This window comes from Nicotiana attenuata, unplaced genomic scaffold, assembly GCF_001879085.1.
Source record: "Nicotiana attenuata strain UT unplaced genomic scaffold, NIATTr2, whole genome shotgun sequence".
Lineage (NCBI taxonomy): Eukaryota > Viridiplantae > Streptophyta > Magnoliopsida > Solanales > Solanaceae > Nicotiana > Nicotiana attenuata.
This window is the reverse complement of record NW_017674440.1, coordinates 54,511-70,104: the sequence shown is the minus strand read 5'-3', so window position 1 is coordinate 70,104 and position 15,594 is coordinate 54,511. Positions and strand designations below refer to the sequence as shown.

Sequence of the window (15,594 nt, the reverse complement as noted above, 5' to 3'; positions counted from 1 at the left end):
TGAGGATCGGGTTGCGCGCCGCAACAATGATATTGAGGATCGGGTTGCGCACTGCAACAATAATATTGAGGATCGGGTTGCGTGCCGCAACAATAATATGTGAGGATCGGGTTGCGCGCCGCAACAATGATATTGAGGATCGGATTGCGTGCCGCAACAATGATATTGAGGATCGGGTTGCACGCCGCAACAATAATATATGAGGATCGGGTTGCGCGCCGCAACAATGATATATGATAAGTAATATGGGTCGGGTTGCACGCCGCAACAATGATATTGTGGGTCGGGTTGCACGCCGCAACAATGATATTGTGGAGCGGGTTGCACACCGCAACAATGGTAATTATGGAGCGGGTTGCACGCCGCAACAATTATTGAGGCTATGTGTTTACATTTGAGTATTGATTCCTTGTTCACTGTGAACCTAAGTTGTTTTAGTTGTTACTCTGGATTGTTGTTATTATTGTAACTCCCCATAGTATGTTTTCCCTCCCATGATGGTAATTGCGTTGTATTCGATTTCCGCTGTATATTTATGACCGCACAGGTTTATGTGGTGTCCGGTCTAGCCTCGTCACTACTTCGCCGGGGTTAGGCTAGACACTTACCAGCACATGGGGTCGGTTGTGCTGATGCTACACTTCTGTGCATTTTTACACAGGTCTAGGTTTTGAGGAACAGCAGCAGCAGTAGTTCGGAAGCAGGCGATTCATATTCACGAGACTGAGGTAGCCTTGCAGGCGTCCGCAGGCCCGGCGTCTCTTCTCATTGTTTTCTTTTAGACTGTTGCCTCCTTGTTTCGAGACAGACAACTGTTATATTTCTTTCAGACCTTTGTATTTAGTTTATCCTTAGTGGTTCGTGAGTAATGTGACACCAAATCTTGGGTAGAGGTTGTTTTTGACTGTTCCACGTTTTAAATTCATCATTTTAAGACAGACTTCCGCTATTGTTCTTATTAGACTTTATGTTCTATATTGATGTTATAAACTGTTAAAGATAATTGCTAGTGATGGAAAGGTAATTAAGTTGGCTTGCCTAGCTACTACGAGTAGGCGCCATCACGACTCTGATGGTGGGAAATCCGGGTCGTGACAAGTTGGTATCAGAGCACTAGGTTACATAGGTCTCACAACTCACGAACAAACTTAGTAGAGTCTGAGGGGTAGGTACGGAGACGTCTGTACTTGTTCCCCAAAGTCTATTGAGTTAGGAAAACCTCTCATTTGTTCGTTCTTGTCGTGCGATTGGTTTCTCAAATGCCGATTAAATTTCTACTTCGTTCTTTTGCGAATGGCGAGGTCATGTACCGCTTCTTTAGCTGAGCAGCAACACAGACCAGTGATAGATCAGCTACGTCTTCGGAGGCTTTGTGGAGATAAAGGTGTTAGAGGTGGATGTAGAGATGTGAGAAGTGGAGGTAAAAGTATTGGAGGTGGAGGTGCAGGTACTGTTCTGGCTTGTGGTAGAGAAGCTTCGGTCTTAGTNGGAGCTGGAATTACCGCGGCGCTGGCACCAGACTTGCCCTCCAATGGATCCTCGTTAAGGGATTTAGATTGTACTCATTCCAATTACCAGACTCATAGAGCCCAAGTATTGTTATTTATTGTGACTACCTCCCCGTGTCAGGATTGGGTAATTTGCGCGTCTGCTGCCTTCCTTGGATGTGGTAGCCGCTTCTCAGGCTCCCTCTCCGGAATCGAACCCTAATTCTCCGTCACCTGTCACCACCATGGCAGGTGTCACGGGCGCGTTTTATGTCTACACAAAAACAGCCCGCGCGGCAGCCAAGCACCGACTTGACTTCAGCCTGCTCCAACACTCGGCCAAAATTTCAGCAACTTTGGACTTCGATTAATTTAGGCAGCGTTCAACGTAGTAAGCTTAGAATGAACTTAGGCAACGAAAATATAAGTGAAGGGACAGAATTTAAACATGAACAAAAGACACAAGATTACAGGAACTCTTTCCCAACTTTGTATTTAACTCGAGAATACAAAGAAAACTCAAACTCCGAAGTACATCCGTGTACAAAAAATGAAGATCACTCTTGACCCTCACAAGACTACTCTTAGCCTTAGTGTTTCCACTCTTGAAAACAAGACTTAGGACTCTTCCTAAATCAGAAAACATGCACTCTTCACGTTTTCACTCTTTTAGTGTGCTCTCACACGTTTTTCTCACATAAGCCACAAAGGAAAGGGTGTTGCCCATTTATAATATATGAAACAGCCCCATGTTTACAATAGTTGCCCCATTTTAGGCCTAAACACTTGCCCACTCAGCCCACTGCTTCTGCTTTACTTTAGTGTAGTTGACACCCCCAACTACTAGGATCATGTAAATCATGCTAAAGTAAATGGGATCATGGCCCCCAAAAACGTGCTAACTCCTGCCAGCATTTTAGCAAAGCTCCAACTGCTGCCCATGTGCACAGCATGTGCCGGTAACCGTCTTTGACTTTGTCAAACCAAGACTTGCTGCCCCAATTTCGTGCCTTGGCTTAGACCAGCTCCAATGCCATTGTATCCAGCTGCATTGTGCCACAAATTCCTTGCCATCGCCCACGAACTTGGCCCGTTTGCCGCAACTCATTGCCATGACAAATCTGCCCGCGCACTGCCTTTCCGTTGCACATTTGCTTGCCTTTGCCTATCCGTTTTTGCCTTGCTTTGGCATCACTGCCTCATGCCTTGATGCCTTAGTCATGATCAAGTGTCACCCTTAGCCCGCAACTCATTGTCAAGCCCTTGCCAAGCTGCGTCGCATCCGTTCAAAGCCTTAGCCATAGCTTGCCTGTTTTCCCTTTTTGACTTTGGTGCCACTCGCGCACCAGCTTTGCAACACTCTTGCTGCCTCATGACAACACTCTTGTTGTCAAGTCGAGCTCAATTGGCGGAGGTCTAACAGTAGGCCACTATCCTACCATCGAAAGTTGATAGGGCAGAAATTTGAATGATGCATCGCCGGCACGATGGCCGTGCGATCCGTCGAGTTATCATGAATCATCGCAGCAACGGGTAGAGCCCGCGTCGTCCTTTTATCTAATAAATGCACCCCTTCGAGAAGTCGGGGTTTGTTGCACGTATTAGCTCTAGAATTACTACGGTTATCCGAGTAGTAGATACCATCAAACAAACTATAACTGATTTAATGAGCCATTTGCAGTTTCACAGTCTGAATTTGTTCATATTTATACATGCATGGCTTAATCTTTGAGACAAGCATATGACTATTGGCAGGATCAACCAGGTAGCATTCCTCATTGACACCGGTGTCGCATGAGCATGGCCGACCCAAAGGGCACAGCCAAGTCCAAGACGAGCACGACCGTCATTCGTAAGGAGCATTCTTTGGACAGATAGGAGCCAATGAAGACCCCATGCCCATTGTTTTCGCCGAATCTGAGAGTCCGAGCATACTAGTCCGAGCATCCGAGGTGATTTTACCAATGGAGCTCCAGTAATATCAGACCTGTTTTTTAAACAAGAATGGCACGTCATGTCTTGGGAATTCCAGCAGTAATGAAACTAAAGTTTGGTTGTGATAATCTCAAGACAGTCAATCTTGTTTTCATTTTTCTCCTCCATCAAACTTTTGGGGGCCTCATATCTTAGATGAATTTTGTATTTCACAAGACACAAGTTCATCTCCCACAGCTTTTACCTTTGGTTGTGCTCCAACTAAAGCACAATTAGTATGTTCTCTTTTCGCACTTTATTTTTGGTGTCATTCTTGATTTATATGTTGATTGTCATTTTTTCTTTTCTTTTTCTCAGGTTATGTATATCAGGCGATTACTTTTGTTAACGTTGAACTTAAAATTCAAACTCAGTGAAGAACGATTCGATGAAGTTTATTTCTTAGATGTAATTAATTACAAATATCATTATTTGTTTGCCGTTGCTGGCAAGATGAGAAAGCTGGGGAAAGAACATCAATTCCTTCAAATTAGATGAGGTACTTTCCTTTTTAGTCTGTTCCAAAATAAATGACACATTTCAAAATTTGGAAATAATAACTCTTCATTTTACACATTTTATCCTTAATGAGAATTTTTTATAACAACACAAATGTCATGGCCCCGCAAAAGTTTTTATCCATTGAGTTTTTAAGACTACAAGTTTCAAACTCCGTACCGAGTCAAACTATCTCATCTAAATTGAAATGGATGGAGTATTCAATTTTTTATTCTTCTGTAGCGCAGGAAAAGTGAAAAGCAATGGGCAACAACCTGCCCCGCTACCCACTATCATGGATTTCTCAACACATGAGTAAGAGAAATAATTGGAGTTTCTACATACTTCTCTTCAGTTTCTATCCCCCTCCAACTATATCTTACCTCTTCTATAAAAGGGCAAAGAAAACAGTTCAAGCAGGGGAAAGCACATGGAAAATGACTACATGAATTTCACATCAAATTCTAGGCTTAGTTGATGATCAGATTAGGTTGGTTGTAAATGCGAATTCAGAATTTGAAATTTATCTTCTATCACTACCACGATCTCAAGTTAATTTATCAAATTCTAGGCTCAGTCGATGATCAGATAAGGTTGGTTGTAAATGCGAATTCAGAATTTGAAATCTATCATCTCCTACCACAATCTCAAATTAGTTTACACTGAAAATTGAGTTTAGAGTAAAATATTTATAGATATTTAGTGAATATATATGCAGGATCTAAACAAAAACTACTAAGGTGAATCTATATATTACATGCTAAATTTATGTCATAATTCGAGTGCAAAAAGATTCAGGAGAAATCAAAGAGGCCAAAACCTATAAACGTTTGCTATTTGAAAAATTAGGCTTTTAGTTGTATTAGCAGAGTTTTATGCAACCTTTTTTTTTGTTATACTAAGGTAGAATGTAATATAGTATAAGAAAGCAAGTTTACATCTCTGAGACACCACGGTAGTTATATTGATCAAATACACATATATTTTAATAATTACATTTATATCATTTTTTTTAATTAATTGATATGGAATACACGTGGGACGCACGTGTCCAGAAACTAGTGATTTTAAAATGGAAAGGGCGAATTATTTGTTGGACGGCCCTGTGGAGCTTTTAGAAAAAGGCAGTCTTCGACGCAAATAGTTGTTAGTTCAATTCTCATTACTATCCTTTTTTCAATTTCCCTATCCCTTCCTTAATATTAAGAAAAGAGGAAAAGGATGATGCAACAACTGCAGCATCACACAACTTACAAAATACGACTTTGGCACTCTCATCAGTAGATGAGTGCAAGTAATTAATTCCTCGAGGTGGCAATTCTCTAATCTACTGCCAAATCAATTGACATCTGCAAATGGAGTTCTATTTGGAGATGCTCCTGTACATTGTTGTAATTGCCGCTGATTCTTTCCCTCAGCACCACTCCACTTTGGTTCATTTTCCAGACTAACTTTAGATATCACTGTTCTCATATCTTCAATGGATGCTACGCTGGGAATTTGTATCGGTCGCTTCATCGGTGTCTTATCAGTGTACATGTCAACCTGTTTATAAGATTATTGTTCAATAAATTAGAATGCAACAACAGCAAGACTACTTTATATCATATGACTAAAATTTAGCTTAGATCCTTGACAGTTCGTTGCGGCCGTGGATCAAAGGAAGCTTAGAAAGTACCCTGTGAAAATATAAGCAAATGAAACATAGTAAGCCAGTATATACCATGTAGTCTTTTTGGAGGCATTGTTCTTTTGTACATTGGATATCTGATATACATTCACCATGGTTCTGTTGCATGGAGTTTAGCTGATTTAGACAGATGCTACTTATTGACTCAATTCTATTCTTGTGTTCCATGTCCAACGTCAAAGAATCTGCAAACACATGACAACTTTGTTTAATAAAAGCATCTCAGTTTGAGGGGGAGAGGGTCATAATCTGTATCCATAAGATTTCAGATACCATTGAAAGAAGTCAGCAAATCGTGACCATGGGCTTCAACTTTCTGGTCCACAGATGAAGAAGTGGAGAGAAATTCATCATATGCACCACCAATTCTGATGGAGCTTTCCCTATCAAGGAAAGAAGGACAGATACTAAGAATTAGAATTAAATAAGAAATAACAGAAACCTGAAAAGGGTCGCAAGTGAGAACTTACTGTGAAATGTGTTCTAGCTCTGCAAGATTGTTCGTAAGAATTTGATGGACTCCTGATTGAGTTCTCCCCAACTGTTCATCCAAGTTATCCACCTTGTTTGTGCTAAAAGGGGAAAAGAATCCAAAAGCTTCTCAGACTACTGACCCAATTAACAGTCCTATGCCACAAATTATTCACAGTTATGCATGCAAGATGCTTTATTATTGATGTTCATGCTTTGGAACTGTTATTTTGGGAAACATTCAAGTGCTCATTCTGTTGTTTTACTCATATACAAGCCGGAACCTCTCTTTTTCCTAAATATACTTATTGCACATTCGACGCCATCTCGTCTTCCTTCAAGATGAAAAATTGTGTCATAAGAACAGATAGCATACCACTCTTGCAGGCAAGTTTCCAAAGTCATTCTGCTTCCAGTATATGTCAATGTGTCTTCCGAGAAATTTTGTGTCACCTCATTAACGTATCCATTCAGTTTTTGCTTTGCGCTAGCTGAAACCTGCTGGACACCTAACAATTCTCGCAACAGCTGCTTATTTTCTTTTGCACTAGAATCCTGGAAATTTCTTGACGCTTCTGACACCTGACATTAAATATTTCGCGATGAATATATCTCTTATTAAATGTCATGCATGATAAGAGATGCAGGATCAACAGACTTACCATAGCTGCTTTCTTAGTTGTCAGAGTTGCCAATATTGCAGCAATTTTGTCAAGAGCCAAATTTTCTTCTCTAAGTGCCTCTTCCTGCCATGAAGAGAAAAAAGAGATTTTAGCTTCCCGATAGGCAATTAGATATAGATTGATTGAAGATAGTTGAGTCACTTTCTGCTTCTTAACCTTGAATGTCTTCTCAAACTTTTGTAGTTGGTCAACTTTATTGATGTTGCTTTTATCGAGAAGTTTCATCACTTCAGAAGCACGTTGATGGAGATCATCAAAGAAGTTTACAGTCGCCTGAGAAATTAATTGTGCTGAAACAAGACTTCGACGAAGTGCCTGTGGCATCCAAGGTTTGTTGAGTTCTATGTTTCAGTAGCTAGAATACATAAAAAAACTGTATAACAGATGAGAGAGTAGAAGATAAAGCTAGCACTAATAAATACCTGCATAGGCTGTAAAAATGATTCTTGTGAAAATATATAAGGGCAAAAATTGACTAACCTCTTCTTGTTGTTTAGCAGAGAAATCTAGTATTTCTCTTTGTTCGTCCAGAGAATTCTTGATATCACAAACGAAATCTTTGGCCTCCAAAGATGCAGCTCTAAGAAACTGCATTGAAAAGATTCCTGCTTAATTTGATATAACCTAATCAGCACGTACATCAGAAACACAGAGATTTCGTACCTTCTCAACTGCGGTAGCTTGAGATGATATATTAGACTTGATTTGGTCCAGATCAGAAGAAGCTTCCAACTGCAATACATCAACAAGCTTCTTCAAGCTTGTCATGCCAGAAATGTATGTCTGAGTCATTTTGTTGATCTTTGATTCCATGACCTTAGTGACCTGGTTGTTGGTATTAAAACGTTATTGAGTTCCTCAATCAATGAACTTAGTATAGCTAAAGGTCAGTAGAAAACTCAGAATTTAATATCTTACATCACATTTGCTGGCAAGAAATGAGCTGACATGCTCCTCCATGCCTCTTAATTGATGCTGTTGCTGGGAATTCAACCCGTGAATGATTTTGTGCAGGTCATTTAAACTTTTATCAAGCCGTGAACCAAATGTATGCAGCAGATTTTGATTATCTGCTTCCAGCTTGTCTTTGTGATCTGCGTAAATTGGAACCTTTAAGAGTGCACACCTTGCTTTTATATATATTAAAGAAATGACATGTTCAGTTTGCTTCAAAACATGAGAAAAGGGTTGCAGCTTGGAGTCCTAGTCAAAGAATAGAGAGATCATTTTACTTCTCTAGCACTGCCTCAGACATAAGAGAGCACTGCCTCAGACATAAGAGTGTAATTCATCATGTAGAATCAAAAGGCTATTGAAAATTTTATTCCTGAAGAGTCGACAGCTTATCATCAGGAGAATACAGATGCAAACTATAATGCCAGCAAGATGAACCAATAAGCAAACAAAATCCAAGAGTACCTATTCTTGAAAAAAGTGAAGTTATATCCTCTGATGCATTCTGCAAATTTTTCTGTAAGTCCTTTGCGCAATCGATCAGACAATTTTCTGTTTGCAAGTTACAGAATCACATAATCATAGAAGTTAATGGTCATACAAAGAAAAATTCACATGCAAGAGCTTCAGATACCTGAATGTATTTGTTTTGAAATAATGAACTCTTTTTCCTTCAGCGTTGAAATAGCAATCCTGTAATTCTCTTGGAGCTCATGTAATGTCTTTTTACTATTTTCTAGGTTCGCCTGGGCAATTTGGAAGACCCGAATTATTTACAGAAAAAGAAGCACTATGCATAATTTATAAACAACTTCTTTAGCATTACTTGGCAGTCTTTGAGTTCAGCTTTCAGGTTCAGTTTCTCTTCCTGCTCCCTAAGACAGAGCTCACGGAATTTATCAATTTGCTGTCACAAGTCAAGGGGGAAATATTCAGCAAAGTGCATATATCAAATGATTTAGGGTTTTAAAAAACATTAACAATAAAATAAAAGAAAGGGAAACAATGCCAAAATTACCTTTTCACCAATGTTTAGATCAATCTCCAACTGCTCAATTTTCTCATCCTTTGCCTGTAAGATACGACAATGACGTTTAAAAATTAATTAAATCACAAAGTGCCAGGAAAGTGCTTCACAGTGAATGTCCTATCAAGCACAATGTTGTTCCAAATAACATATAACCAATATATCGGGGTCTGCGGTTCTCAACTGATTGATTATCGGGGTCTTTGGTTCACGACTGATTGATTATCGGGGTCTGTGGTTCACAACTGATTGATTATTTAAAGTGGTGTATAGCTAGATTATAGTCACTGGGTTAAAGGCCAAATTGCATTTTGGGAATAATCTGGTTTAAACTTCAACAACTCGAAAGAAAATTTTAAAAATTTTAGATCTACTGAAGGGGAAGTCATACAACTGTTAGATAGATTTCATTCATAGATGAACCCATCTCTGCAAATTATCAGAAGTTGCTAGCCAAATCTAAGAGCATATACCTTTTTTTCTGCTTCATCCTGCAAAAATCTTTCATGAGGAATGTAAACTCCATTCTTTTCTCTTGCTGCTCGGATATCTGGTAAGATCATAAAGGCAAATGACCTAATTGGTAAAGAAGTATCCTAGCATGGAAACGAAGAGATCACACACCACAAAAAAAGGTGTTAATATACCTTGTTTCATCCTTTCTAATTCTAAGTACAGATCCTTGAGCAGCACTGCCTTGGACATCCTCTGGTTAGCCTGAAATCCATAACTTTATCCAGCTCAAACCACAGACAACACTTAAAGAATAATATAAGCAAAGAGAATCACAGTGTCAACCTCTGGTTTGTTTTTGATGTTTTTAGCACGGTGTGCATAATCCAGTGTGCTTAAAGTTTCTTCAAGACAATGTGCAGAGGGAGAAATTGTTGCAATAATACAAGTTTTTGTCTTTCCTCCTAATGAATCTCGGAGAAGTCTTGTTAGCTTACTATCCCTGTGTAATATAAAATAAGAAGAGTCAAATGGAGAAGCATAGGGAGAAATCCAAAGAAGTGCCTTTTTGACACAAACCTGTAAGGTATGTGAATAGAGTGTTCAACCAAAGCTGTTATAACACGACCAAGTGTAAGCAAACTCTTATTGATTTCCCCCGCTTCTCTTGCACGAGCCTGAGTTCAAACAGATATAGTTGTTGTAAGTTGGATTCGCTTTATCGAGGTTAATGCATACAAGACTTGTACCACCATTCCAGAAGATGCATATAGCCAACCGCAACTTGTTTGGCATTGAGGCATAATTGTTATCATGTTCTTTTTTGTTTTTTTCCGGCGCTCATTTATCATTTAGTTAACATTTATTTGAATAACTGAGTATAGGAGAAAATGTAAAAGCTTTCCAATTTTGCTTTATCTCACACTTTGAGTTCAAACCTAAGAGTTAATTTTTCCTGTGCTCACTTGTCATCTGCTACTCTTTTTGTAAGTCAGGGAAGCAGAACTAGTAAAAGACAGGAAATATAACTTCCTCCCTACAACTAAAAAAAGACTATGTTTTCTGCTTATAGATATAAGCATTTCATATTGATATCTTGCATTACTGCCATACTGTTACTTGATTATTGATAACCAATGAACAGTTATACAAAAACAGCAAGGAATAAAGGTTCTTTAACAAATCTGTGATGCTAATATCATACCTCTCGGGCACCTGATCGAGAAATATTTTCTGATCCTGCTAAATCAACAAGATTGAGCTTGCCACACTTAATGAGCTCCTCATCTCCAACAGTCATTTCTTTGACATGAATAGTTATGCTAAAAACAGAGTGAGAACGGCTGCAGAAGAAGAGTATCATTAACTTGTCGCTTAACATTTACTTCTTAAATCGATTAAAGCTAACAGGTCCTACCTGCTGCGTTTGTTCAATAGAGTGTCTGCTGTGCGCCTCCTGGCTGCACCTCGTTCCAGGAGGTTATAAATGTCGTTTGCACTGTACACAGCTTCTTCCTCAAGACCCCTCACTACAACACAACCTTTTCCATCCTCCATCAGGGATACAGGCTTCTTTTGTCTCTCCTCTGAAGACTTTGAGGGCTCTTCTGAAGCTAGCAAGTCAGTGATTTCTTCGTTGTATAGTTCCCAAAAAGTCACTTTCATACTATAATCCGCATTTTGACCTTCAAGCGTATCGAAAATTTGGCGAACTGCCCTTGGAATAATACCTGCTTCAGCTGGTAATTCACCAGCCTATAACATAAGGAAAGAACAAGACTTATGGACAAGAGTAGATCGATGTGAAAGATGATATGGTGTAGAGTGAACCAGTTAATACCTTATTCCTCATTCCTCCCTCCATTGTGTATGTTTTACCTGTACCAGTTTGCCCATATGCAAATACAGTGCAATTAAATCCGTCAAGAACTTCTTTAACAATGGGCGAAATGGCTTGATCATATATCGATCTTTGTTGTGCTTTTGGGCCAAAAACCTGGTAAATAGCATAGCTTTAAGACAGCTCCTAATGCTAACATTTTTAACATGCCATCCATCCATTTAATGAACAAAATGCTACTATAAAACAAAGAATTATACCTTGTCAAAAGTGAATACTTTGTCTACTTGCTTGTTAGCTACATTTTGTACAACAGAAACTTCTCTTTTACTTTCATTACATGTTATGGCCTTTGGAACATTTATCCTTTGCTCATCATCATTCAATGGCCTGAAACAACAACACTAAGATTTGTCAAATGAAATTTGTAACACTTGTTTTTCTTGAAACCAATGTGTAACAACATCAGTCAGCAACAATGCATCCAATCCTAAGCCATTGATGTCCATATTGAGGTGTGTTTTTCCACATTCAATTTTATAAGCACATAACGATAATATAAAAAAGGCAGGTTTACAGCATTCAAATCATGTCCTGAAATATTTTTTCTTGATCTGTTTAGACACAGTAATGGCAAAAGTTGACGCCGTGGAAACAACCTCTTGTAGAAATACAAGGTAAAGCTTTGTACATAAGGCGCAATGTGGTCTGGCCCTTCCCCAGGCCCCGCACATAATGGGAGATTAGTGCACCAAGCTGCTTTCTTTATTTTTTTGTTTAGACACAGTTTAGGGGACGAGGAAATGTTCATCTTGGTTAAATTTCAGGTACTGAAGGATATAGTAATCAGATACTAACTGATAGTGTGAATCAAAGCTCACACTTTTTGTAGCAATCCGAGGATCGTAAAGCAAAGAAAAACATAAGCATCAAATTTGTTAGCGGAAGTTCATAAAAGCCAAAATAAACTACATAAATCACATTTAGGCACATAAGTATGGATTTTTAAAATAAACTACATAAAACTTTTAGAAATGATGTAGACACAAACACAGACACACAAACACAACACACACACACTAAAAAGAGTGAGTAGAAGCACTCAAAAATCTAGAGGAAAGGCGCACCTGCATCTAACTAGAACTTGTACATTGACCTCTTTATCCTTGTCCAGCCGATTGGAATTGTAGTCAATCCCCCTCGGTTCCGTTGCCCTCCGCCGTTCCGGTCTAGGTGTAAAAAACGGTGACGGAGACGGTGCCATACCCACCCCTACTTTCCTACTTAAATCCGGTGTCAACGACATGATATCTGTAATCCCCCCAAATCTGCTGCTAAATCAAATCAAACAACACATATCAGTTATCTAATTCAAATAATCAATCAAAAAATAGCTGGAGTCAATTTAATTAATCAGTGTATGTATTACTCTGAATCAAAAAATTACTATTTGAGCACAATCATAGATGCAAAAGCAAAAAAAAATTATATTTTCTTACCAGGCTGCTATTCAAAAACAAAATCTGGAGTAAGCAAAGTTGAGAAAGGAGAGAATTGAAATCAAAGGATTGTTTCAGTCTTTGGCTTTGCTTGTTGAAGCTCCGCTTGAATTAACCTAGAATTTGATTTGTGTGTTGGATTTTGAAATTTGTAGACTTTTTAACGGCTACTTTTTGAATAAAATGGTAGGGATGGGGCCCACTTAAGAGAAATTCAAAATGAGGCGCCTTGATTTTCTTTCCATATTACCTTTACGGATCGCTGGGAAGAAAGGAAACATTTAATAGTGGACAGAAAAAGGAAAATAGTAAGAACATTTTTTAAATTCTTAAATGCTTTTAGATTTTATTTTGCCTTTTAAGTAAATTAAGTGAATTCGAAAATCTAATTAGACACCTCACACTGAAGCATTTTTGAGCTCACGATGTTGTTTAAATACTGAAAATCTTTAAAAGGATTATTTTTACGATAAAGAATGTGTGGAGTAACGTGAGAATGCTATATCAAAAAAATAAATATGAAAATACACTTATATTTATAAATAAAATTTAATAAATAGATGTGAAATGAAAATTGTTATGTTTGTTTGTGTTGTCCGCAAAATGGGTGTGATTCAGTTGTTGAACATGTTATTTTACTTGAATTATTGATAGAATTGTGAATGTACAAAAGTTCTTATCCCGATAGAGAAAACTAATATATATATACATACATATATATGTATTAAAAATTTCAAATCCAAGTGTTGGATTCAAAGCTATTGTTAGAGAGTATAATTGACTTATCCAACTTATACTTTGACTACCAAACCAAGGATACTGATCCAACTAATTTCAAAATTCACTGAAAATTCAATTGATTACAGAAACATTGAATACGTACCTCCGCTTTGGCTTCATGTTCAGTATTAAAAAAATGGTGCACCAGCCGCCTTTAAATCTTAAATTTGCCTATGTATATGGTCATACTAAAAATGGGAGAGGAAAGAAATAATTAATCGGTGTTACATTAAACAGTCTCTCTCTTCTTGCTTTCTTTTGGTCATGCAGTATATCAAAAAGTTTTAGAATTTACAACAACATACCAAGTGTAATCCACGAGTGGATTCTAAGAAAATTGTTTCAGAAGTTCAACTCTAATAAAATGCTAAGCAAGATTAGCTACAATGAATCAACCAGAGTAAAAGAAGCAATATTTTGTGATTGACTGCAATTCTCTTTTATGACAGGCAGGAATTTAAAAGGCATAAATAGCCGTTTCCAATTTAAAAGGCGTAAATAATGCAGTTAAGCTCATATCCTGTGGTATCTTGATTAAAGGCTAAATATCTGCTTTGAAGGGATTAACTAATTAATTATGATGTTTCGAAAGCTTCTCAAGAAATTATGATATGAAGATTTCAAGTAAAATCTATAGTACTAATAATTAGAGTGAGACGAGAAAGAAAAAAAAATCTAATTATCCTCTAATTCTTTCACTTCAAAGCTAAGGGACTTTTCCATAGTATATACTATATAGATAACAAAAAATGTAAATAAATGGAGGATGATATAATGTTTGCTTGAAATGACATGCCAATTACTTTACCGAAAGAAATTACAGTAGATAGAACGCAAATATGATGAAAATTCAACGCAAGGAGTCATCCCTGTCACACCTCCTTTTTTTCGCTATTATACCCCGTGAAGAGTATAATAAAAGGGAGTTTTTCCAATTAAAGGACAATCGAAACGGGATTCGTTTATTAAGAGATTCAGAGCCGCCACTTGGGAGATTTATGGTGTCCCAAGTCACCGGTTTGAATCCCGAATCGAGGAATGGGTTTGACTCTGTTTAACAGTCGCGAACCAGAAATCCGGGTAAGGAATTCTGTTAACCCGGGAGAAGGGGTTAGGCACTCCCGAGTTCCGTGGTTCTAGCACGGTCGCTCAACTGCTATATTTGGCTAAAGTCTGATTTTAATACATGTTATCCTATTGCAATTTTAGAATTGTTTAACCGCTTTTAATTAGTTTTTATGAAAGTGAACGTCGTTTAAGAGAGTGTTTTTGGATCACGTCACATGAAATGCACCCGGATCCTTGACACCTCTTATTCAACGTTTTGGGATTTGGATTTGGGTCGCATGAAATGCACACCCGTAGTTAAGAAGGTAATATTATTAAAATGAGCGCCTAAAGTGTCTAGCGTCTTATTATCTTTGCGGGAGGCCGTGAAAATTCGCTAAACGGCACGTCCCAAATTCTAAGTGTTTTAATATAAATTTTAAAAGAGAGGCCACGCAATTTATGAGTTTTGTTTGGCGTGGCGCGCCTCGTTTTATTTAAAGGCCACCCTAAAGAGACTACTGTTTTTCTGTTAAGCTTTATCTCTAGAAAACCTAATTAATTAACATTATTAAAGTTATTGAGATATTCAAATAAATGCGGCCACCAAGGTCAAGTCCAAATCCAAACAAAAGAATCTTCATTCGAAGACTCCTCTAATTCAAATTTGCTACTTATCTTAGAAGGCCCAAATTTATGTTGCAAGACTGAACTAATCAGAATGGAATTTCAGGCCCTTAGCGTTCTGGGCCTTAAATTCAGCCTACGATTGAGGAGCCGCGATCAGCTCTTACAAGAGGCTGTTAGCGTTGGGCTTCGACACTAGCCCAATTTGGAGCTTCAGATGCACTGGTCCAAACTTGGACTTCTTGTTAGGTAACCAGGCCCAATATCAGGCCTAGTCTTCACAGTCCAAACAATAAGCAACAATCTATGCGAAATCAGTGTCAGTGTGTGATTTAGGGTTTGACCATCTAATTTGGAGCCTTGAACGTTGATAAACATTAGTCCAATCCACAGATCAACTTCCTTTAAATTTCAATTTAAATGGACAAACCAACAGTGATAACCTATGTGATACATGCTTTTGATTTTTTACTATCTCCTAACACCTTATACAGAGAAACAACATCAACTCATAAGCTTTCCAAGTCTGATTTTAAATCACAGTTACACCTTCAACCCTTAAAA

At 38.1% G+C, this 15,594-nt stretch overlaps 1 protein-coding gene across 2 annotated transcripts; it reads right to left on the bottom strand.

The window, feature by feature from the left end:
- Positions 1–5,089: 5,089 nt before the first annotated feature.
- Positions 5,090–12,809, bottom strand: LOC109218674 (kinesin-like protein KIN-5B). Of its 2 annotated transcripts, none has more exons than XM_019383047.1 (24): positions 12,577–12,809; positions 12,205–12,411; positions 11,338–11,467; positions 11,078–11,233; positions 10,655–10,992; positions 10,442–10,580; positions 9,817–9,914; positions 9,583–9,739; positions 9,432–9,501; positions 9,258–9,334; positions 8,776–8,829; positions 8,584–8,664; positions 8,392–8,503; positions 8,223–8,309; positions 7,722–7,897; positions 7,467–7,628; positions 7,284–7,391; positions 6,960–7,118; positions 6,783–6,866; positions 6,497–6,702; positions 6,120–6,221; positions 5,923–6,032; positions 5,683–5,834; positions 5,090–5,504 (listed from the first exon to the last, which is right to left on the bottom strand). In XM_019383047.1, the coding sequence occupies exons 2-24, from the start codon at positions 12,381–12,383 to the stop codon at positions 5,298–5,300; spliced, it is 3,144 nt and encodes a 1,047-aa protein (XP_019238592.1). In that variant the 5' UTR covers positions 12,384–12,411; positions 12,577–12,809; the 3' UTR covers positions 5,090–5,297. The 2 variants fall into 2 exon arrangements, with proteins under 2 accessions (XP_019238592.1, XP_019238591.1); XM_019383046.1 differs by having other exon boundaries at positions 12,205–12,408.
- Positions 12,810–15,594: the final 2,785 nt, after the last annotated feature.